Source organism: Lichenostomus cassidix, chromosome 15, assembly GCF_008360975.1.
Source record: "Lichenostomus cassidix isolate B80296 chromosome 15, HeHo_3.0, whole genome shotgun sequence".
NCBI classification, from domain to species: Eukaryota; Metazoa; Chordata; class Aves; order Passeriformes; family Meliphagidae; genus Lichenostomus; species Lichenostomus cassidix.
Window position 1 is genome coordinate 7,638,270 of NC_139496.1, and position 20,649 is coordinate 7,658,918.

A 20,649-nucleotide genomic window follows, 5' to 3' on the forward strand; every position below is an offset into this window, starting at 1 on the left:
CCAGTTTGGTTGATCTGTTGTTTCTACAGTAAAGGAGGTTATACATAATACACTGTTCCAAAAAGATCTCGTAAATCTTCTCAAAATTCTGCCAGTAACTACTCTACATGCTCATTTTTTGTGTGCACAGAAATTCTTGCCACTTTGAAGGGGCATTCTGGCTTGGTGAAAGGGCTGACATGGGATCCTGTTGGAAAATACATTGCCTCTCAGGCTGATGATCGAAGTTTAAAGGTGTGGCGGACCATGGACTGGCAGCTGGAAACCAGCATCACAAAACCCTTTGATGAGGTACTTCAGAATGTGTGACTGTTCAAAGTGAATTCCCATAGAATGAATGAAAGCTAGAAGAATAACTCTGATTTTGCACAAACAGGAATTAATTGAACAGTGCTGAATCAAATGAAGCTCTCAGATGGCAGCTTCAAAAGGGGGAAAAAATAACTATTTTCTCATACAAAATGTAGAGACTCTCACAGCCATTGGATATTCTGGATGCCAGAGGTTTACATGCATTATGTAAACAATTAAATAAACTTCTGGAAATGTAGTGGTTATTCTGAGGAAGTATTGGCATGTTGATTAGAATAGTCTGACATTCTACCCTATGCATCTTGTATTGACCACTGTCAGAAATGAGGTAAGTACCTAGGAGGGATGTTTGGTCTGGCATCGTAGGGCTGTTTATGATGACTTTGATCAAGAGATCAAGTTTCTGGGGACAAGCTGGTGCTTGGCATGTGGAGTGTTTTGCAATGATCTTATGGTATTGTGATTCGTGCAATTAGTCTTTGTAATAGACCATATCTGCTTCAATTCACGTGTGAGCTGATGAAGCAAGCTGAAGTCTCATCATTAGCAGTTGCTTCAGTCCTGTCACTAACTAGGATCGTGATAAATAACGAGGAAAGAGTGTCCAAAAAGATGTAACATTTGTGTTTCCTTTAAAAAAGCCCTCTGAGTTCCTTTTTCCCCCTTTTGATAGGACTTCTTAAGTTACACTACATCACCTGTGTAAACATGACCAAGTGCTGAGAATTGTGTGTGAGGCCGTTATTTTATATTCACAACAAACTTACTTTGTAATCATAGTATCTAAATCTGAAATTTAAGTAGTTTGTATTAAAAAATTCTTCATTTCCCAAGCACTTTCAAAGCTCCAGTATTTTTTTTTTTATTGTCAGTGTGGAGGGACAACTCACGTGTTGCGCCTGAGCTGGTCGCCTGATGGTCACTATCTTGTTTCTGCTCATGCCATGAATAATTCTGGACCCACTGCTCAGATCATTGAGAGGGATGGATGGAAAACCAACATGGATTTTGTAGGGCATCGGAAGGCAGTTACAGTAGTGGTGAGTGAGTGATAATAATTTATTCCTGAAGTTAAAACTTCTTTGTGCTGTTTGATAATTTTATGTATAAATGGGACAAGAGGTAAAGATGGGTGTCAAGATTAGTAAAGCAAATGCATGGTGGTGATTAAAAAATGTCAACTTTACTTGTTGGAAGCAATCAGGTTGCTCTTGTGATAAGAGAACTGGATGCAGATGAACAAGACAAGGGGGAATACAGGAGCGTATTAGGAATGTCAAGCATCAGCTTTGTTGGCTTTTCAGTGACTTGATTAAAGTCATTTAGGTTTCTAGTGGGTTCCTGGTCCCTAGAAAAATTAATATTATTTGCCATTCCTGTTAAGGTATTCAGAAAGCCCCCTTAAGAAGCCTCTGCAGCTTTTGTCAGTGCTCTTACAGGCTCTGTTTTGGGACTTTGTTTCTATGAAATGTAGCTTTTTCACTCGTAAGTGGAACATTCACTTTTAAACTAGATCTCCTGCTAATATGTCATTATTGTGATAAAATTTGGGCATCTCATTTGTTCAGAAATTCAATCCAAAAATCTTCAAAAAGAAACAAAAGAATGGGAGCTCCACCAAGTCCAGTTGTCCCTACTGCTGTTGTGCTGTTGGTAGTAAAGATCGATCTCTTTCTGTCTGGGTAAGTGGTTTCTTTGCTGCCTTTGAACTTCATGTGGTCGTTGGATAACTTGGGGGTTTAGCACAAAGGTCATGTGTACAGCATTTGGTCTTATATTTAATTTTGTGTTTGGGGGTGTTTTTGTGCCTGTTGTTACAGGTTTAGCTGGGGGGGAAGGAAGTGGAGTGGTATTAGTTCATTTCTCTAAAGGCAAGAGCAGTTTGAAGCCAGTGGCAGTGTGTGCCTTGCTCAGGGGGAGCAACTGTTACGGGATATAATCTATGACCACAGTTAATAAATGCAACCCTATTTTCTTCCTTTTACTTGTCGTCTGTCTCTGTAAAGGAAAGGGATGTGAAAGTGAACGAGCTTTTTAAATATTCTTTCAAGGTTTTGTTGTCTAGTTTGGGTTTTACTTTAAAGTCTACACTGAAGTTGTTATTCTGGCTAAGGGAAGAGTAGCTATTTTCACATTTATAAATGCAACTGGAAAATACAGGGAATCAATTTAACTGATTTGTAAAGCTTTGTGATGAGAACTTGTGCCAGAACACACCAATTGCTAACTGCAATCTACTATTTATAGATTCCAGTGTGATATTTATTCATCAATCTCTGGATGCATAACTAAATCTGTTTCTGGTAACGGCTACCAGTGCTTATCCATGTCAAAGTATCACTCAATATATTTTACTTCCTATTTATACTATGAGGATTTCATTTGGAGTGGCTGTTGAGGTTATAGTAGGTATTACAGAGATGCAAAGTTACAGGTTTTCTTTGCCCTGAGGAGGTTAATAAACATATATAGAGCACAACCCATGGAAGTATAAATACCTACTGAAGATGACAGCTATACTGCATCTGTGAACCTGTGAGCATAAAACTTCCTTGACCATATCAACTTCTGCTTCATTTCAGTTGTACTATACTCTGTAGATATTAAGTCCATTGGTTTGACATTAAAGAGCTTAGAATGCCTGATTTAGAAGAGGTTATTGGGAGTTTTCATATTCAGTTCTTTATTGCTAAGCTGATTTGTAAGAGGAAAGGAATCCTCTTCAAGAGTAATTGTGAGTCAAATTCCCTTTGCTCTTGATAAGTTTCACTTTCTCAGACAAGTAGTCTGAGTGAGGACATGGAAACCTAATCTGGTTTCTGTCTTCTTGTGCTGGCAGTTTGCAACATCCTTATCTCAGTACAGCTTAGAATAGAAGCTGTCTTTTGCATCTGTGGAATTGCTTTTGGAGTGGCAGAGAGTGTTTTATGACTGTGATGTAGAGGCAAAGTTGAGTAAGAAAAATTCAGTCCATATTTCCGAAAGAAGAGTTGAATGTCAGGTGTTCTTCTCCAGAGCTTTTCTGTCCCAGCAGTGGAATGGGTGACCTAGTGCTTCAGATGCACCAGCAGGCATGCAGCTATTTCCTGACCAGATCTTGTTTGGTGCACAGTGTTAGGCTCTGGAAGGGTGTTAATGGGGTACTATCTGTGGTAGTGTAGAACTTCTACATTTCTGAGTGTTCTTTCTTGTTTTCTTAAGCTCACGTGTCTGAAACGACCTTTAGTTGTCATACATGAGCTGTTTGACAAGTCAATCATGGACATCTCCTGGTAAGTTGCTTTCTGCTGTTTGTTGAGAAAGCCAAAGCATTGCTATCAACTTTAGGTCTATTTATTAGCTGGAAATGCCTTAAAACAGTACAGATTGTGGTTGTTGGAACACAAGTAATTGGTTCCTGAAGGTTTTGTTTTTGCTGCAACATCTTTGGCAACTGGCATGTGGTCACTTGAGGTTATTAACTGAACTAAAAGTAAAGTATTTAGAGAACATGACACAATAAAATAGCTGTGGAATGAGGTCCTCCTTGTTAACATTCTATGAAAAAATGTCAGAGAATCGTTATTTTGTAACATGGCTTGGTGAACTCTGTTAACTTGTTGAGTTTTGTGTGTGTTACGTCTAATGAGAAGTTGGTTGGACAATCCACTTTCTCAACAGTCTACTGTCCCTAGTCTTGTTTCCTCTTTCTGCAGTGAGTGGTACTCTGTATTCTCCTGCTTTCTTCCTAAGGCCTGGTCATAAAAATGTTGAAGTTAATAGTTTTAAATTAATTGCAAGACTTAACTATTAAGGGAAAAACAACTATAAGACCACTCAGTAAATGGTATAAAAAATACTCTTCATCTATACATCTGGTGATTTAGAGAGTTAATGGTTATGTACAAGAAAAGACTCAGTATTTTTTATACGATAGGCCCACAGCTGATTACATAGGTTGTCTTAATTCTGTCACTTCCTCACGTCTGAAATTTTCCCTTAATAGTTACAACAATCTCTTGGTGGGTTTATACTGTGAATTTTAAAGCTTACAGTTGTGTAACTTCTTGGTTTCTATGTGCCATGTGGATTTTGCCATGAAGCTCAGTGAACCACAATAAAAAGTTTTCAAAACCAAAACTTTTTTTTTCGTTAATAGATTAAGGCTAGAAAGCCAGCAAGTGGAGTGTTTCAAGAGAAGTGCTGCTATTGTTACAGTACAATAGCTTTGAATAGTTTTGTTTTCCTGTAGTGTTTTTTATTTCTCCATCTGCAATTTGCACATTTTTCATGGCATGAAGTCATTATGAGTAAGAGCTGGTTAACATTTTGTAATTTCTGAGGAAATGGTTTTGTGGGATACTTGAGAGACAAAGGATCATCAGGCAGCTTGATATTTTATATCCTGTTTACAAATTGAAACGGATGGCTAAAATGTCAATAATATGGAGTGTTCCCAGAAACGTGCTCCATTCTGAAAGTAGACTGAGTAAATTCAGAGAAACCTGATACTATTATATTGTTATAGCTGTATAATTTCTGATTTAGAATTTTAGACTGGGATCCATCTACATAATATCTGCAAATGATTATGTTTTCATGGAACAATTGCTTGGATCCAGAGGTCAATAGGAGCTCAGCAATTTTCTCTGCTAAGCAAGCAGAAAACACTTAACATGATTTTACTGTTTTGTAACTTGGAGCACTGTTGGTTTACCTCATTTTGTGGTGCTGAGGCTGCTTTCTCTGGATGTGATGCTATCAGGGCACCAGCTGCCACAAAAATAGGGGTTTTCAAATGCCTATAGCTGTGGTACATGTGATAGATTTTTAATAACTTGGTTAGGACTTCGGAGTTCTGGCAACTTTCCTTTCCTCTTCCCTTCTGTGTAACAATTACTCTGTAAAGCACTGTTTCACTGCCTCTGTGAGTTCTGTACTTGGAAGTGTCTGGGATAGCAGTCAAAATTCATCAAGTATTTTTTAAATGTGCAATTATAGGTTATATATGCAAGATTATAAATCTATTAGTATTATAATGTATAATTTCTCTTCTCTTTTTTTTGCTAAGAAAACCTTTTGAGACCTCTAGAAGAGGGTTCCAGTATATTCCCACATATAAGAACATGTGCAATTTACTGAAAAACCCAAATAATGAACAGTAACAAAATCAAAACTGTGTTTTTGCCTAGTACCAAGATTTTTGGACTGCTTGATTGTTGATGGCCTCTTCACCCCACTTGCATTAGCACAAAAAATTTGTTCATCTGTTGAAGCAGATACATTTCTAATTTCCTTTCACTGTTCATTGTGAACATTATTCTGGTTTACCCTTTCAGGAAAGCTTTCATGGTGCATCATGCCATGGGCAGGTGTAATGTCCCAGTGCCACTGTCCTTGTGCAGTCTGCAAAGGAGCATTGGCACAGGGGCTCTCCTGCCTGTCATCCTGTCTCCTCACTGTCCCACTTCTTTGGTTCCATCAGTTGTTGCTGCAATAATAACTTTAAGCGAAGATTTTTATTGAACAAGCCATCATATTTCCCCTTTGCATTAATGAAAGAGATTAGAAACAAAGTTGTATCTCTGTTTCCTTCAGGACCCTTAATGGACTTGGTATCTTGGTGTGTTCCATGGATGGATCAGTGGCTTTTTTGGACTTCTCCCAGGATGAACTTGGGGATCCACTCAGCGAGGAGGAAAAGGTACAGTAAGCACTCAGAGAGCCTGTGATCATATTTCAGGGATGTATTGATTCAATTAAAATATTAGCCTGTTTATTGAAGTATGTAGTAAGTGATTTCCATATTACAGAAAATGTGCTCTTGTCTGCTTTGCAAATCATTAAAAAAGGGTAGTCAAGAAATGAATTTGTGGTATTAGTTTCTGTTCTGGAAAGAAAGTATTTGGAAAACATCCACTTGCTTACACATCGTTATAGATCTGAAGTAGTTATTTGGCCAAGGAAACAAGAAGTGGGTGCTTCAAAACACTATAAATTTACTCTTTAACTTGCATATATGCAAGTCTTTTTGAACTGTTGCTGTTGGCTGTTTTGCTTCTCATTGCTATGAGCAACTAGAGCTTTGAATTCCCATTATTTTACATATTGATTTAGTGTTGGTTGAAAACACAAAGAAAGAAAAAAAAAATCTGGTGTATAAATGATCCAGAGGGAAGTTGCACTTTTTGGGTTCCATTGGATTTGTGTGATTCCATTGTATTATAATCAATAATGTAGCACTTGTAGTCACTCACATCTTTAATGCCCACAGAGCAACATTCACCAGTCCACCTATGGCAAAAGCCTGGCTATCATGACTGAAGCTCAGTTGTCCACCACCATTATTGAGAATCCAGAGATGCTCAAGTACCAACAGAGACAGCAGCAGCAGGTGGATCAGAAGAATGCATCAATTCGGGAAGGCTCTGGCAATGCCACAACTCCCAAAGTGGCAAGCATGGTTAATGGGGAGAGCCTGGAGGACATTAGAAAGGTAGGTGCTCTTGGGCACTGTCAGCTACTGAGCCAATAAATATCAAACTGCTTATGATACAGCCAGTTTCTGCATCCTTGTTTGTGGTGAATGGCACCTTTCTGCCAGCTGACCAGGTTAGTGGGTCATTTACTGGGACTTGTTGAAAAGTCAGATGCTTTTAAGCAGAAGTGAGGCTTTGTGGGAACAAGCTTGTGGATATTTCTGTGATGAGTGAAAAATTCTTGGTGTGCAGAAAGGAAACCAAGAGTAGCTAATGACAGAGAAGCTATAGAACTGTGCTTCAGTTTCTCAAGGACAGAGGCATTGTTTCTCTCCTAAACATAGAACACAACTTCTAATGAAAGATTTGATATGCACAAATGGCAATGTTTTAGACTTGATTCTAAAGTAGAGAGCAGATTACATTCTCCACAAATGCCTTTTCTACAGATGGATAGATGGAAAATTGGAAATGTGTATGTTTATGGGAAAAAGTCTTTGTAACAGATTTTTAATTGAGGCACCTCTTCTAATATACCTATTCTTATCAGTTTGAAAAATAAAATTAAAATAGCATTTCTCATTTATCAGAAACTATGATAAAATGTATTTCCCAACAGAATCTCTTAAAAAAACAAGTTGAAACACGAACAGCAGATGGTCGGAGAAGGATCACACCTCTCTGCATAGCTCAGCTGGACACTGGGTATGTTTGGAAGTCATCTTTAAAATCTTTCTTTACCATCTTATCTTTGTTTCCTGTTCCAAACTTGTCATTCTGTCTTATGGCATCATAAAACACTTCTTGGAAATAAATGTGTATTCTTATGAAGTAGAGTTTCAAACTGTGTTCTTTAGCCTTAAGATCTCATTTCTAATAGATCAGGCTAATTCTCATTATTTGCTGTTATAGATGAACAATGCTCTAATGTATTTTTATTCATATCTATATTAGTACTGGCTTTACTATCCTTTGGATACGAGAAATTACTCTCAGGAAAGGTACTGGGAATTTATTTAGGCTGTATATGAGTATCCACATGTGGGAAAAGGAATAATGGAATAAATAGTTTAGTTAAAATTACAATTTTTCAATTCCTTTTAAAGTGTTTTTGAGAAATACATTTGTTGTTTGTCTTTTTGCTTAGGGATTTTTCTACAGCATTTTTCAATAGCATCCCAATATCTGGAACTCTGTCTGGCTCAATGATGTCTTCTCAAAGTAACCAGCAGCTCATGTCACTAGATTCTAACGCAGCAAATTCCCTTAATACTTCAAAGCCTTCTGTAGAGCCAACAGCAGCCAGTATAAAATCAACAGATGATGCAGCCAATAAAGATGGGTCAGTATTTGCTGGTTTGTTTTTTACTTGCATGAGTCTGTTCAGTTTTTAATTCTTGTTTACAGAAGTACACAGTTGATTGCTAATGCTTTAACAAAATTACTTGCTTATGGGTTGTTGGGTTGCTATTAGTAAATAATAGAAGATTTTCCAGTAGTGGAAGTAATGAAACCTACTTAACATCAAAATCTGACCTGTGTCCTCTGTTCAACCATGGTGATCCTTCTTTCCTGTATAACAACCCCATCAGAGCACAGTGACATTGACCTGTCAGTGCACAAGTGCTGATTGGCCAGTGTGACTTTCAAATTAATTACAGAACAACTACATTTTACTTGCTTTTCCCTCAGTGGTAGCACTGACCTGGCTTCTTCTCAGTGTGTTTTTATAGCATTTGTCACGGCATAGCGCAATTGAAACCTCTACTTCTCCATCAAATTCGGTTGAAATTTGCCACAGATTAAAAAATGAGCGGGTGCACTATGAGAAATGACTGACAGATGAAACTATTAAGTGTCCTTTTCTTTGTAAATTGTACTTCTAGCAGCTTTTTAGTACAAGCATCAGTTATTTTAGAGCCATTCATTCTCTGAATTCATTCTCTGAATGAATTGAAAAATCTCTAAAGTAAACAGCTATTCAAATAACAGATCCCTGGAATGCTTTAGTGTGGGGAAAACACATTCCTTTGCCCAAGAGTTATGCTTGGAAAGGCTTAATAATCAGTTTGGATTTTTCAACAACAAAGTCTAAACCTGGCATGAATTGTTTCATCCCAAATTGTTTGATAAACAACAATATATAATATTGTAATGGAAATATTGGGGAAACTTGACAAGGGGTAAAAGCAGGAGCCCCTGTGATCATTTTAAAAAGTGATCCTTTCCCTTTGGGTGTGTAAGTACCAGCTGAAAGTATAAATTCATTCCTGAATTTAAAATACTAATAAATAAATAAAAATAAATGAATTAGGGTCTTTTAATCCAGATATGTGGCTCTGAGCTCTGAAGTGTATCATAGCTTTTGGGAGTAGGCAAAGCTTAAAAAACACTGATGCATGGAAGAATGGAAAAAGAATATAATTCATTATGTACTTGAGTGAAAGGTTTTCAACATGGTTTCTAGCTAGTATCATGAATGCTAGCTGTTGTGAGCAATGCAGGTTACCAGGACTAAAAGTTTCTTTCAATCCTTCTTTTGCTGTCTCTTTTTTTGACAGTGTAAATGCTACCTCTGCCTCAGCTGCTCCTTCTGCATCGTCTTCCTCTGTGTTGACAACTCCATCCAAGATTGAACCCATGAAAGCATTTGATTCTAGATTCACAGAACGATCCAAAGCCACCTCAGGGACTGCTGTTGTAACAAACACAAATCAGACTGTTGTGGACAGGTAAGACACAGCCTGGGGAACGGGAAGATAACAATGTAGAGTTGAAACACTAATTATCTGTGGTGTGGATGTCACAGTACTGACACTCTAGAAGTTGTCTTGGGCTTTTTCCACTATTGGAAGGAAGGGGACAGCTACAAATAAGTAAATTCTGTGCTGGTGTTACCCCTTTGTACATTTGTCCCTGGCATGTTGGTATCAAGCAGATTCTTCAAGGTATTCCAAGTCAAAACTATTGTTGTAAGAGGCTGTGTGTGCACATGCCTCCCCATGTGGCTGAGTGCAGCTGGGCTCCTTAGAAAACAAAACCAGCCAAAAATAACCAGCTTGCATCTCTGTACAAGAGAGATTTACTTCAAGATAAATTACCATACATGTCAGCAGACAGCCTCTCTTCATCATAGCTGTATTTCAGCTTTATGCCTTGAAGGCATGCAAAGAAGTTTCTTTGATTTTAAAGGGTTTTGGCTCTGGATCCACACAATTTAAGAAAAAAAAAAAAAAGCATTGTTTTGTGACATAGTGTTATGGCATAAGTCTTCCTGCTTCACCAAAACAAATTATAAAAAGATAGCGATCTTGAGAAAGAAGTATGTAGTTTCCGGGTTATTATCAATGAAACATGTTTTCATGTCAAGGAGCTTAACCATGTGATGCAGAAACAAGATGTATTAAATTACTCTCATAATTGCTTCTGATGTGTCAGTGAAATATGGATAAAAGTGTATTGTTTGGCATAATTGAGATGCCAGAGAAAAAGGGTTTCGATTATGCAAGGTATTTCTCTGAAGCTGAGTAGTTAAGGACTAAGTGGCAAAGCTGTGTGAGTTAATAACCAGCTATTGGAGGGAATGGGAAGATTATGATTAAATGACCTGTTTTAGGGTATAATGGTTAACAAGAGAGTTCACAGGGATTGTACTTTGAATTGGTTACATTATATTTAGTTATACAGGGACAGGGACCTGTTGGAGCAAGTCCAGAGGAGTTTCCAAAGATGATGAGAGGGCTGGAACACTTCTGCTGTGAAGACAGGCTGAGAGAGCTGGGGCTGTACAGCCTGGGGAAGAGAAGGCTCCAGGGTGACCTTAGTGCAGCCCTCCAGTGCCTAAAGGGGCTACAAAAGAACTGGAGAGGGACTTTTTCACAGGGGCATGTAGCGGCAGGACAAGGGGGAATGGTTTGAAACTGAAAAAGGGCAGGTTCAGATGAGATACTAGTGAAAAATTCTTTACTGTGAGGGCAGTCAGACACTGGCACAGGTTGCCCAGAGAAGTTGTTGATGTCCCTTCCCTGGAAGAGTTCAAGGCCAGGTTGGATGGGGCTTGGAGCAACCTGGCCTAGTGGAAGGTGTCCCTGCCCATGGCAGGGGGTTGGAATGAGAGGGTCTTTGAGGTCTATTCCAACCCAAACCATTCTGGGATTCCATGGTAATGTTTCCTGAAATGGAAGATGGAGCAGTGCAGTCATTTGTTTGGTTTGCAGATACACATTTTGCAGTAGTCAGAGTTGAACAGAACAACTTCTGGGGATAGACAGTAGAATGACAAAAGTTATACATGAATAAGCAGAAAGTCTAGTGTCCACTGAAGAGGAGAAGATTAACTACTCTTGCATCTTAGAGTGCTGAATTATTTGTATCAGCTCAGGGAAAGAGATCTGATTGTAATTGGAACTGAATGCTAAAATAAAGTTGCTATTTCCAGCTTTATCCCATGGCTAACTGCTGGTTTGATTAATGTTTTTAGAGGGGAGAATATGTCTGATTGGCTTACATATATATTGCAGATTGTACTTTGAGAGGATTTACCATACCTCTTCAGCTTCCTCCCCCTGCCTTTGTGCACTCAAAGAGGCCTAAGAAATGTCAACTTGTCTGCAAGAAGGCAATGTTTAGGATATGTGGCAACTTTTGGAATCAGCTTTTTTTTACAGGCTTTTTTTTTGCAGACTGAAGGATCAGAATTTAATTAAAGACAATAAGCCCAAGGACATTCTGGAGAGCAGCAGTGACAGTGAAGAGAAGATTCCAGCTGTTAAACCACTCAGTGTACCCAAACGGAAACTGGAACTTGAGGGAGAAACAGTAGAAAAGAAGAAAAAAGGAAGGCCTCGGAAAGACTCCAGACTTGTACCAGTAACTTTAACTGTTCAGGTGAAATAAATAAGATTCATTGTGGCTTTCAATATTAATAAAGTCAGTCCCGTGTTGACTTTTTCCATCAACTCAGGGAAACATAAGTATTTTCAGTTCCTCAGAATTTTTTAGCCATCCCTGTTCCATACCTTTAAACTTACTGGTTTTAGAATTTAAGATTAGAAAAAGCAGGTGTGCATGGTGTGGCAAATGTGTTTATCTTTTGTATATATAGCTACTTACTGAAGGTCCCAGCATGCTAAGTAATGATAGTCTGCCAAATGACTGCATAGAATAAAATGAAATGCCATCAGTTTTTGGTGGTGTATGATGGAGAGTGCCCAAGCACAAGAAAGTGACCTGGATATGATGACTTAAATGGTTAGGAATTTCCTCAGAACCCTAGAGTAGTTGCATTAGAGCTTCCATCATTTTAGGGCAAATAGATACCTCTATTTTCAGTATCTAGAGTTTGGATTTTCCATGCAATATACCAGAATTTCCTTGAATTAGTTGCAGCTGAAAATAAGGTGTGTTTTCAAAGAACAAAAAGACCAATTCAAATTTGCTTTGTTTTTCATTAACTCTTAGAAGCTGTATTAAAAATCTTGTATTCGTACAGCTAATTGGAAAAAGACTAATATTTGCAAATGGCATTATTTGGAATTTTAAGAAAATTGTCTTTCAAAGCAATCTATTTGGTAGAATATATTTCGTTTTAACTTTTTTTTAATAGAAAAATGTAACTATTTCTCCAATTTTTTTCCAGTCCCCAGCTACACTGGCCTCTGAGAAGGATGCTGCTTGCATCTCTGCACCAGCATTAGCACTTAAACTGCCAACCCCAATCCCACAGAAATCGTTTACTTTGCAAGTAAGTGGACTATGAGAGGGAAAAAAGCTTTATACTTTAAAAACAAACAAAAAAATCCTGCTTTCTTTGAAATATTCTTAGGTTATTACATCCTTTGAGAAGTTAAAGTTTGAATGTGTGTATTTGTTGCAAGCAAGATGGTAACACTTTAGCTTGTAAGAATATGTCTGTATGAGTAAAGATAATGGCAAATCAGCTAAAAATAGGACACTTCTGACCTAGCTAAACTTCAAAGAGGAGTGAGTACCTCTGGTTCTTCAGTCCCTCCTGGTTTGCCAAAGTGTGTGGTGCAGATAAGTCTCTGGTGGGAGCAGCTGCTGCACTGTTACTGCAGTGGTGTTGGGAGTACACCAGTGAAGAATAAAAAAAAGCGTTTTCTGTGAGCTCTCTGGAGGTGCTCTGCATCTAAACAGGCTGGCAAATAGTAATGCTTTAGGCACTTAATTAATAGTTTTTATGTGTATTTAGGCTGTGGTAGTCTGGTTCCAGTTGCAAGACTGTGGGGAGACTGGGCACATACAGACTTGATCTGATGCCCATAATTGGGAAGCAGAGACAGACTAGCACAACCTTTCCTTATGTTTGTGCTTCAAATACAAAGAAATTATTTGTGTTTCAGCCAAGGCTGATTTTCAGAGGTCTGCTTGTTTCAAAGTGCCATGGGTTATTTTGAAGCCACATTAAACAGAGAATGCCATACTTAAATCTGTTCTTAAAGACAGCGTTGTTTTGGATCTAACAGTAGTTGCTGCTTTTTTGAGTAGGTTTTTTTCCTCTTGCAAAAATTATTTTTTTGTATTTCAGATAAGTTCAGATCCATCAATGTACCTTGAAGTGGAGAATGAAATGACCTCAGTGGGGGGTTCAAAGTTGAGCAGGTTAAAGTGTAATCGAGAAGGGAAGGAATGGGAGACAGTCCTCACCAGTCGAATCCTCGCTGCAGCAGGAAGCTGGTAAGAGAGTGTGTAAGACAGGAAGGAGGTCCTGAAGGCCAGAAGACATTTTTAGGTGTACAAAAGTATAGTTTACAGTTATTTTTCCTGATAAATATTTATGGATAAAAGTGTGCACTGCTCTCAGTCTCAGGTTTTGCATCAAGTATTAACTCTGTGCAGTCTTAAAACATCACAAGTTCTCATTAGCTAGTTGCAACAATTTTCTTATATTTTTACATTTCTCCTTTAGATTTCATCATTAAAGTTGACTAAATCATAAGTGACAGTTTTTCAAGTGCTAACTACTGAAGAATGAAAAATTTGAAATGGCATGTTTTGTCATGTTGCAGTATTTTCCTGAGTCTTTTGCTATTTTTTGTCTTAATTTTCCTCAATTTTGCCTAGTTTCAACTTCTGAATCTAAATTGAAAATGTATTTCTGAAGCCTGAGCCCTGTCCAGGTCTGAAAAAGAAGTAGCAGATTTTAAAGCTAAATACAAGTACAGGCTTGAAGGAGAGTTTGTGTATACCCAAGAGTTTTACTGATATTTTAAGCTATGCCCCTTGGTCTGTCTAGTTTATGACTTTTCCTCTTGGTATCGAAAATTTTTTCTTAAAGCTGCAATAGTAATTTTTTTTTAAATTTACCCAAATTGTATGATAGCTTCAGAATTCACCCTGTTTTTATGCTACTTGCATTTGACAATATGTAAATGTTTCTTGTCTTTTTTTTTTTTTCAGCGAGATTGTAACTGTGGCCTGTGAGAAACGAACGTTGTCAGTATTTTCATCTTGTGGTCGTCGCCTTCTTCCTCCTATAATATTGAATACACCCATTTCCACTCTGCATTGCACAGGTTCTTGCATCATGGCTCTCACCACTGCTGCTACACTCTCTGTTTGGTAAGGGCCACGTTTGGCTGCAGCAGCTCAGCTCATGTTCATAGGTACCTTCAGTTGTATCACTGCATTGCTGTTGAGACTGAGGCTTAAACCACACCAGGTCTGAACACAAGTTCACTTTTGAATAGAATATGCAGAGTTAACTGGGCAGGACGGTTTCTGTTTTCAGCAGAATCCTGTCTCTGTTCTAGGACAGTCCACAATATTGAACTTCTTTCTAGAATGAAGATAAAGAATCAGCTAGAAGTCACTAGTTTAAGTGCTTGTGATGCATGTGGAATGGACTGGGGAGGGGGAAAGGAGAAATATGGATACTTCCATCTTCCATCACACTTAACCAATAAAGTACATGAGTTTCAGAGTTAAAGTACTCCAGCCATTTTCAAGGTGCCAAGATAAAAACATTGGTAACTTGTTTACAGTTGTTGAATTCAATCTAATGTCTCGGGCAAGTCAGAGCTCCTAAAGGAGTTATTTGGATCCTCAGTGTTTGCTTTGCTGTAATGAGGCTTCCTGATATAGAGCCATAAAAATTGTTCTCTGCTATTGACTTCTGTCTTGCCATAAGGGGTTTGAGTTTGCCAAAATAATTTTGTCAAAGCAATGAAGAAAATGTCAAAGCAAAAAAAAAACCACAAACAAACTCCCAACCCCCCCACTTTGTCATGAAAGAAGTACGTTTTTTAAAAGATTTTGGAGCTCTCAGTTGTTTGTTGACTGCAGACTTGTCCTTTTGTCTTTTTCAGGGATGTTCACAAGCAGACAGCCATTGTTAGAGATGAGTCTTTGCAAACAATATTTTCAGGTAATAAAAAAGCTCCTTTAATTACCAACCTTTAAGCCCACCTGTACTATTTAGTGCCATTTATGAATATGCTGACATTTTATGAAACCTGAAAAGCCTAAACAAATAATTTCCCTTCATTGTTGTGTGATAAAGGGAAGTTCTTAAAATAACTGTGATGACAATATCAGTGAGTAGCAAACTTGTATGAGATGCTGTAGCTTATATTCTGCCTTGCTCCTGAATGTAGAAATTCAGTGTTGTGAAGATTTTCCCTAGATAAGGAGAATGTTCTTGATTAAGCCCATGTTCTTTATAAATTGCAGCATCAAGATTGATAATGTATTTTGCAAAATTGGTGTCAGTGCTACTGCATTGAGCCTGGTGCTTGCCATCATTATCTTGTGTCTTGACTTCCCTCTCAGTGCTTGACAACAACACTGAACCTTTTCTCTTAAGTTCTATAACTGATAATTAATGGTGGATACCATTCCTTACCATTATGAGTCTTAGGCAAGACTCCAGAAGAAACACTTTGGTCTGATTTGACTTGTAGGAAGTGATGCAACTGTCTCTCAGATCTTGCTGACTCAGCATGGAATTCCTGTCATGAGCATGTCTGATGGGAAGGCCTACTGCTTTAATCCTTCTCTTTCTACATGGTAAGTTATGTATTATTTCCTGCTTTTGCTACTTACAGGAACTGATGTGTGTTCTGATTTATTGGGAAGAAATCATTCCACCTCAGAGTCATGGAAGAGTCATTATTAAGCACAAGAAAAGGCTACCCAGCAGTCTGTGTCTTGTTTGGGGTCAGATAGGCTTTCCCCATGGAAAGGCATAAGTTCCTATGAAAAATTTCCATGGTTAAATTATTTACAGTGTCTTTCCAAAACGGGTTCTTTGTTGCCTTTCTGTGGGGAAAAAAACCATGTTGTAGTCCTAATATAATTGTTGTAATTAGTGTAATGAGCCTGCTTGATGAAAGGACTTATTGTTTTAACTCCTCCTTAGCATAATTGTTGTTATTCAACTACTTCAAGCGAATCCTCTGGAAAAAATACCTTATTTGTTCCTTATATTAGGGGAGTAAGGAGCAGAGGACAGGCTCTCAGCCATAATTCTGAATTTGCTGACATTTCTTAGTTTGTACCACAGCTTGGGAAATACATAAAAGAGCAATGCCTTTAGTCGTCATACAGATTTAGACATGATAAAGCAGCAAAGGGTATGTTAAATATTTGTACCATTTTACCTCTGTGCTGTCTGAAGTCTAAACTTAGCATTGGTTTGAGCCACTCTTTCTCCTGGCATCTCAAGCAAGTGAAGATGATATCCTTAATTAGGTGTGGAAATTGCAGCTGTAATGTCAGCTCCCTCCATATGAAGGGATTGCTGTAATTCTGAGAAAGATTGTCAATGTGTGTGTCTGGTGGCAGGGGAAGACCTGACATGAGGTAAAATCAAGTTCTTAATGAGAAAGTCATTACCTGTGTTCACTCCAGGCATCATTCTGTGTCATGGCTTCTTATTAGACTGTAAAATGGCTAATAGAAAGTTGCTTTCCTTCCAAACTGATGGTAATTTTTATGCAATTAACATTTTGAACTTTGGGGGTGGGAGGGACACTGCATAAGCAGAATTCAGACATGCAGTGGGAATAATCAGGGTCCCTGGAATTCCTGAACATTTCAGTGATATTGTTTTATGTCGCTGTTGAGCAGCTAGTAGAGTAATGAAGGCACCAGTTCTCAGTGGCAAGAAGGAAATGGCCTTTATTGTTTTGATTTCATCATATATATAGAGTTCTCAAAAGTCACCCACATTGGTCAGTCAGAAGCCTTCCCCCAGGCCTGATTGGCCAGGCTTGCACCGTCCAAGTTCTGGGACACTGTTCCAATAACATCCAAACTTTATCTTTATTTATAAAACAAGAAGAATTCTCGTGGGAAAAACCTGTGCTAGCCACAGTTTTGGTTGTATGTGAAAACACAAGTCAGTCTTTGAGGCAGAACAAAGCTGACATCCGCTGACATCACTGTTTGCACTCCTCACACTTGTGTTTTGGTTGTTTGCTTTTTTCCAGGAATCTTGTTTCTGACAAACAGGACTCTCTAGCACAATGTGCAGACTTCAGGACTAGTTTGCCATCCCAAGAAGCCATGCTGTGTTCTGGGCCCTTGGCTGTAATACAGGGACGGACATCAAAGTAAGCACTCGCTGCCTTCGTGTCATCAGCATGTTTGTCTGGGTTTTCTCATGTTATTTACTCACAGGCCTGAATCACTGAGTTAGCTCTTGAAATGCCAGTGGCTCAGAAATGATCAGTCCTTCATGCTGTGTGTTTTTTAAACCTTTGTATGTTTATAGTCTGTACCTTAATGTTGTTATGAGATTGTTTAGGGGCAGGAAAGCATGCTCTAAATGTAGTCATTTTAAGGCTTCTCTTTATTGGATGGGTAAAATATTGGACAAGTCTGTATATGTAATACTTTTATTAGCTAAACTGAATTTTTACATTTTGCATTTTAATTTTTAGTTTACCAGCCTTCTGGAGTAGGCCTACAAATTTTGAGTAGTTCAGTTGGCCTCAAATAATTTGTTTAATCAAGTCTTCGAGAAAGTTGAGATATTAGTCATCTAGTGAGTATTTTTAACACGTGAAAATATCACCAAGGAGTTGTTGGAGCAGAGCAGATTCCTGTAGGTAGTTTAATAGCCCATCCTCACTTGGGTTTGAATTAGATTTCCCAGGCAAATTTCTTTGCTATTTCTGCCCTTCGCATTCAAATTTCTTTTTTTTTTTTTTTTGGAGAGAAGCTGTATGGATTTGTGTGATTTTATTGCTGTTCTCTTGAGGGGAAGGCAATTAATTGTGAAAAGAATTTGAAATCCAAACAACACTGGTTTTGAGTGTTGTTTGAGAGACAACACAGACGTTGTCTGTGTTGAGAGACAATAACAGACTGAAAAATTCCCTTTTGAAAAAAATTCTAATAACTGGTTGCTTTTTTCAAATTAACCTTCTTATGAAAATATGTTTATATGCAAGAAATCCTTTAAATGCTTTAACTTTATATCTTGTGTGCTTCTGAAAGGTCAGTGCAGCATAGCTAGTGCTACAAACAGATATATTCCTTAAACTTGTATCAGATTTTATGGCACGTTAATCTTTCTTGTTTTGCAGTTCAGGAAGGCAAGCTGCAAGATTGTTCTCCATGCCTCATTTAGTGCAACAAGAAACAACACTTGCATACTTGGAGAACCAGATAGCAGCAGCACTTATATTACAATCCAGTCATGAATATCACCACTGGCTCCTTATCTATGCACGGTACCTAGTTAATGAAGGTGAGACCTGCCAGGCTCTGGTACTTCTCTGCAGCTCTGATGGGCTTTTAAGAAACACTCTGTTCATGTCATGTATATGTATGATTGCACTTAAAGTCCTTCTTTTAGCACTTAGCTTCTGGACTCGGGATTTACTTAAAAGCAAAACAAATCGCATTTGCTTCTGCAGTGCTCAGTCCTCAGGAATCCTATTTAGACACAGTGACTGGGAACAGACCATGGTCTGGGGAAGCAGTGCCATCTGCAGACTCCAATAATGGCAATTCATTGTAAAAAAGCCCAGTGGTCTGTCAGGCACATCCCATGTACTGCCTGGCAGCAGCTACAGATGTTCGAGGGGAACCAGCAGGGCCTTGCAAAATGCATAACATTCCTCAGCCAGCTGACAATTGCTGGCTGATGTGAGATGGAGGAGTTGCTCAGTCTCTGACACTTTGTACAAGAGCACATAAAACTGCAGAGAATTTGCTTGTATTGCTTGCAATTTATTCTTTTTTTTACATTCTGAAATTTCAACTGCCTGTACTGGTGAACTCCATGTTTTAAATTCTGTGAGGAAAGAAACCCACAAGAAAGGTTCCTTCTGTCTATTTTATATTTGAATACACTTTATCTCTATGCTATTATCTTAAATAAGGTCAACCAACTGACTTCATACTTTTTGGATTCTAGAAATCTCTGTTGTATCTCTGCCTGTCTGCATTCCTAATTTAGTAGTTCCCATTGTATTAATTGAGCCTTACTCCTCACCTTGCATAATCATTCTGCACAGAGGGAAATTAAATGGTTCATGTTAGGCCACCTAATAGGTGTTGGCAGAATTAAAATCAAACTCATTAATTTTTGCCTTGTGACCCTTACCTTATTTAACAAGAGAGCTTGCTGAACTGCATATGGTTCTCTCTGTCCTTCCCTAGTTGAAATTAAAATATTCATCTTGGGTCATATGTTAAAGAGATGGTTGTACTTTTAAAAGCCTTCACTAATTGAGAACCTCTGCTGCCTGTGCTGGGTTCCTCTGGCACCTGCAAATGTTGCTGGGATGGATGGATGGATGGACAGACAGACATCACAAAAACTGTGCTTTGCCAGATGTGTATTGCTGCTTCACTAGTTTTCTAGAGCTGCTGAACTTTGAAAATCGCACATCCTATTGCTGACCCTTTATTCTTATTATTATTTCAATGTCTACTAAATTCTAATCCATTCAACTACTCCTCTATTATACATTGAGTGGCAAGTCACTCTGGGCTGAAGGTGAAGGATGTAGACTTTGTTACTTGCAAGGGAATTCCCCGCTCTGATTTTTGGGTGAATAAGGATGGCTTGGAAGCTGTGTGTGGTTTTATTAAAGGTGCTCTGGTTTTTTAAAAGCTGGTATGTTTGTGTGGGAGAGGGGAGTAAGGTTGAGATCAGGGCAGCTCTTAAAACAACTTGGAGTAATTACTTCAGACTTCTGTTTTTCTCCCTATTGTAGATCATCTTTAGTAGTGGTTTGGTTTTGAGATCCTTAAATAAAACCCTTCAGAGCTGTAAAAATCATCTTATATTTCTTAAGATTTGCTGTAAGAATAGTAATACAGCTTTTCAGAAATCAATATTTTGGGTTTTATTTTATTCCCCATACTAGTAATTCTTTTTTGAATGTTGTGGTGTGGTTATATGTCATGAAATGCTTACAAATGTGATCTTATTTCTGATAATATCCAGGGTTTGAATATCGTTTGCGAGAATTATGCAAGGATTTACTGGGTCCAGTCCATTACTCAGCTGGAAGTCAGTGGGAATCAACAGTTATGGTAAGTCCTGATAATAGTTTAATGAAGAACAAAGAAGAGTTTCCCGTGAAAATTACAGGGTATTACTTTTTCCGTGCTCTGCTCTGATCACATAAGCAGGCTTCCTCCCATGGCACTGAGATTTATTCCATATGAAACCATTGGCAAATGCTTTTTGCCCCAGTGTCAGCCCTGGTGCTGTCTTGAGCATCACCCAGATGAAGGAGAGTTGCATGTTCAGCTCTCCACATTCTTCAGACAGCAGCTTGGAAACAGGAACATGCCAAAGACACATCTTCCCCCTCAGAACACAGCCTGGAGTCTGGAACTGCAGAGGCTGCTCCAGCTTCATGAGGGTGTAAATGTAAAGACAGTTTTTATTCTG

At 38.4% G+C, this 20,649-nt stretch overlaps 1 protein-coding gene across 2 annotated transcripts in view; it reads left to right on the forward strand.

Moving 5' to 3' along the window:
- HIRA (histone cell cycle regulator) overlaps window positions 1-20,649 on the forward strand; it is a 32,454-nt gene that overhangs the window by 11,250 nt on the left and 555 nt on the right. For both annotated transcript variants that reach the window (XM_085075835.1, XM_085075836.1), the window contains exons 7-24: window positions 131-291; window positions 1,185-1,352; window positions 1,881-1,994; window positions 3,514-3,584; window positions 5,890-5,995; window positions 6,566-6,787; window positions 7,390-7,475; window positions 7,918-8,112; window positions 9,332-9,502; window positions 11,453-11,657; window positions 12,409-12,513; window positions 13,318-13,466; window positions 14,190-14,351; window positions 15,098-15,156; window positions 15,692-15,797; window positions 17,222-17,344; window positions 18,323-18,486; window positions 20,197-20,285. In XM_085075835.1, the coding sequence (XP_084931961.1) occupies window positions 131-291; window positions 1,185-1,352; window positions 1,881-1,994; window positions 3,514-3,584; window positions 5,890-5,995; window positions 6,566-6,787; window positions 7,390-7,475; window positions 7,918-8,112; window positions 9,332-9,502; window positions 11,453-11,657; window positions 12,409-12,513; window positions 13,318-13,466; window positions 14,190-14,351; window positions 15,098-15,156; window positions 15,692-15,797; window positions 17,222-17,344; window positions 18,323-18,486; window positions 20,197-20,285 (2,456 nt within the window). The remainder of the gene's footprint in view (window positions 1-130; window positions 292-1,184; window positions 1,353-1,880; window positions 1,995-3,513; window positions 3,585-5,889; window positions 5,996-6,565; window positions 6,788-7,389; window positions 7,476-7,917; window positions 8,113-9,331; window positions 9,503-11,452; window positions 11,658-12,408; window positions 12,514-13,317; window positions 13,467-14,189; window positions 14,352-15,097; window positions 15,157-15,691; window positions 15,798-17,221; window positions 17,345-18,322; window positions 18,487-20,196; window positions 20,286-20,649) is intronic.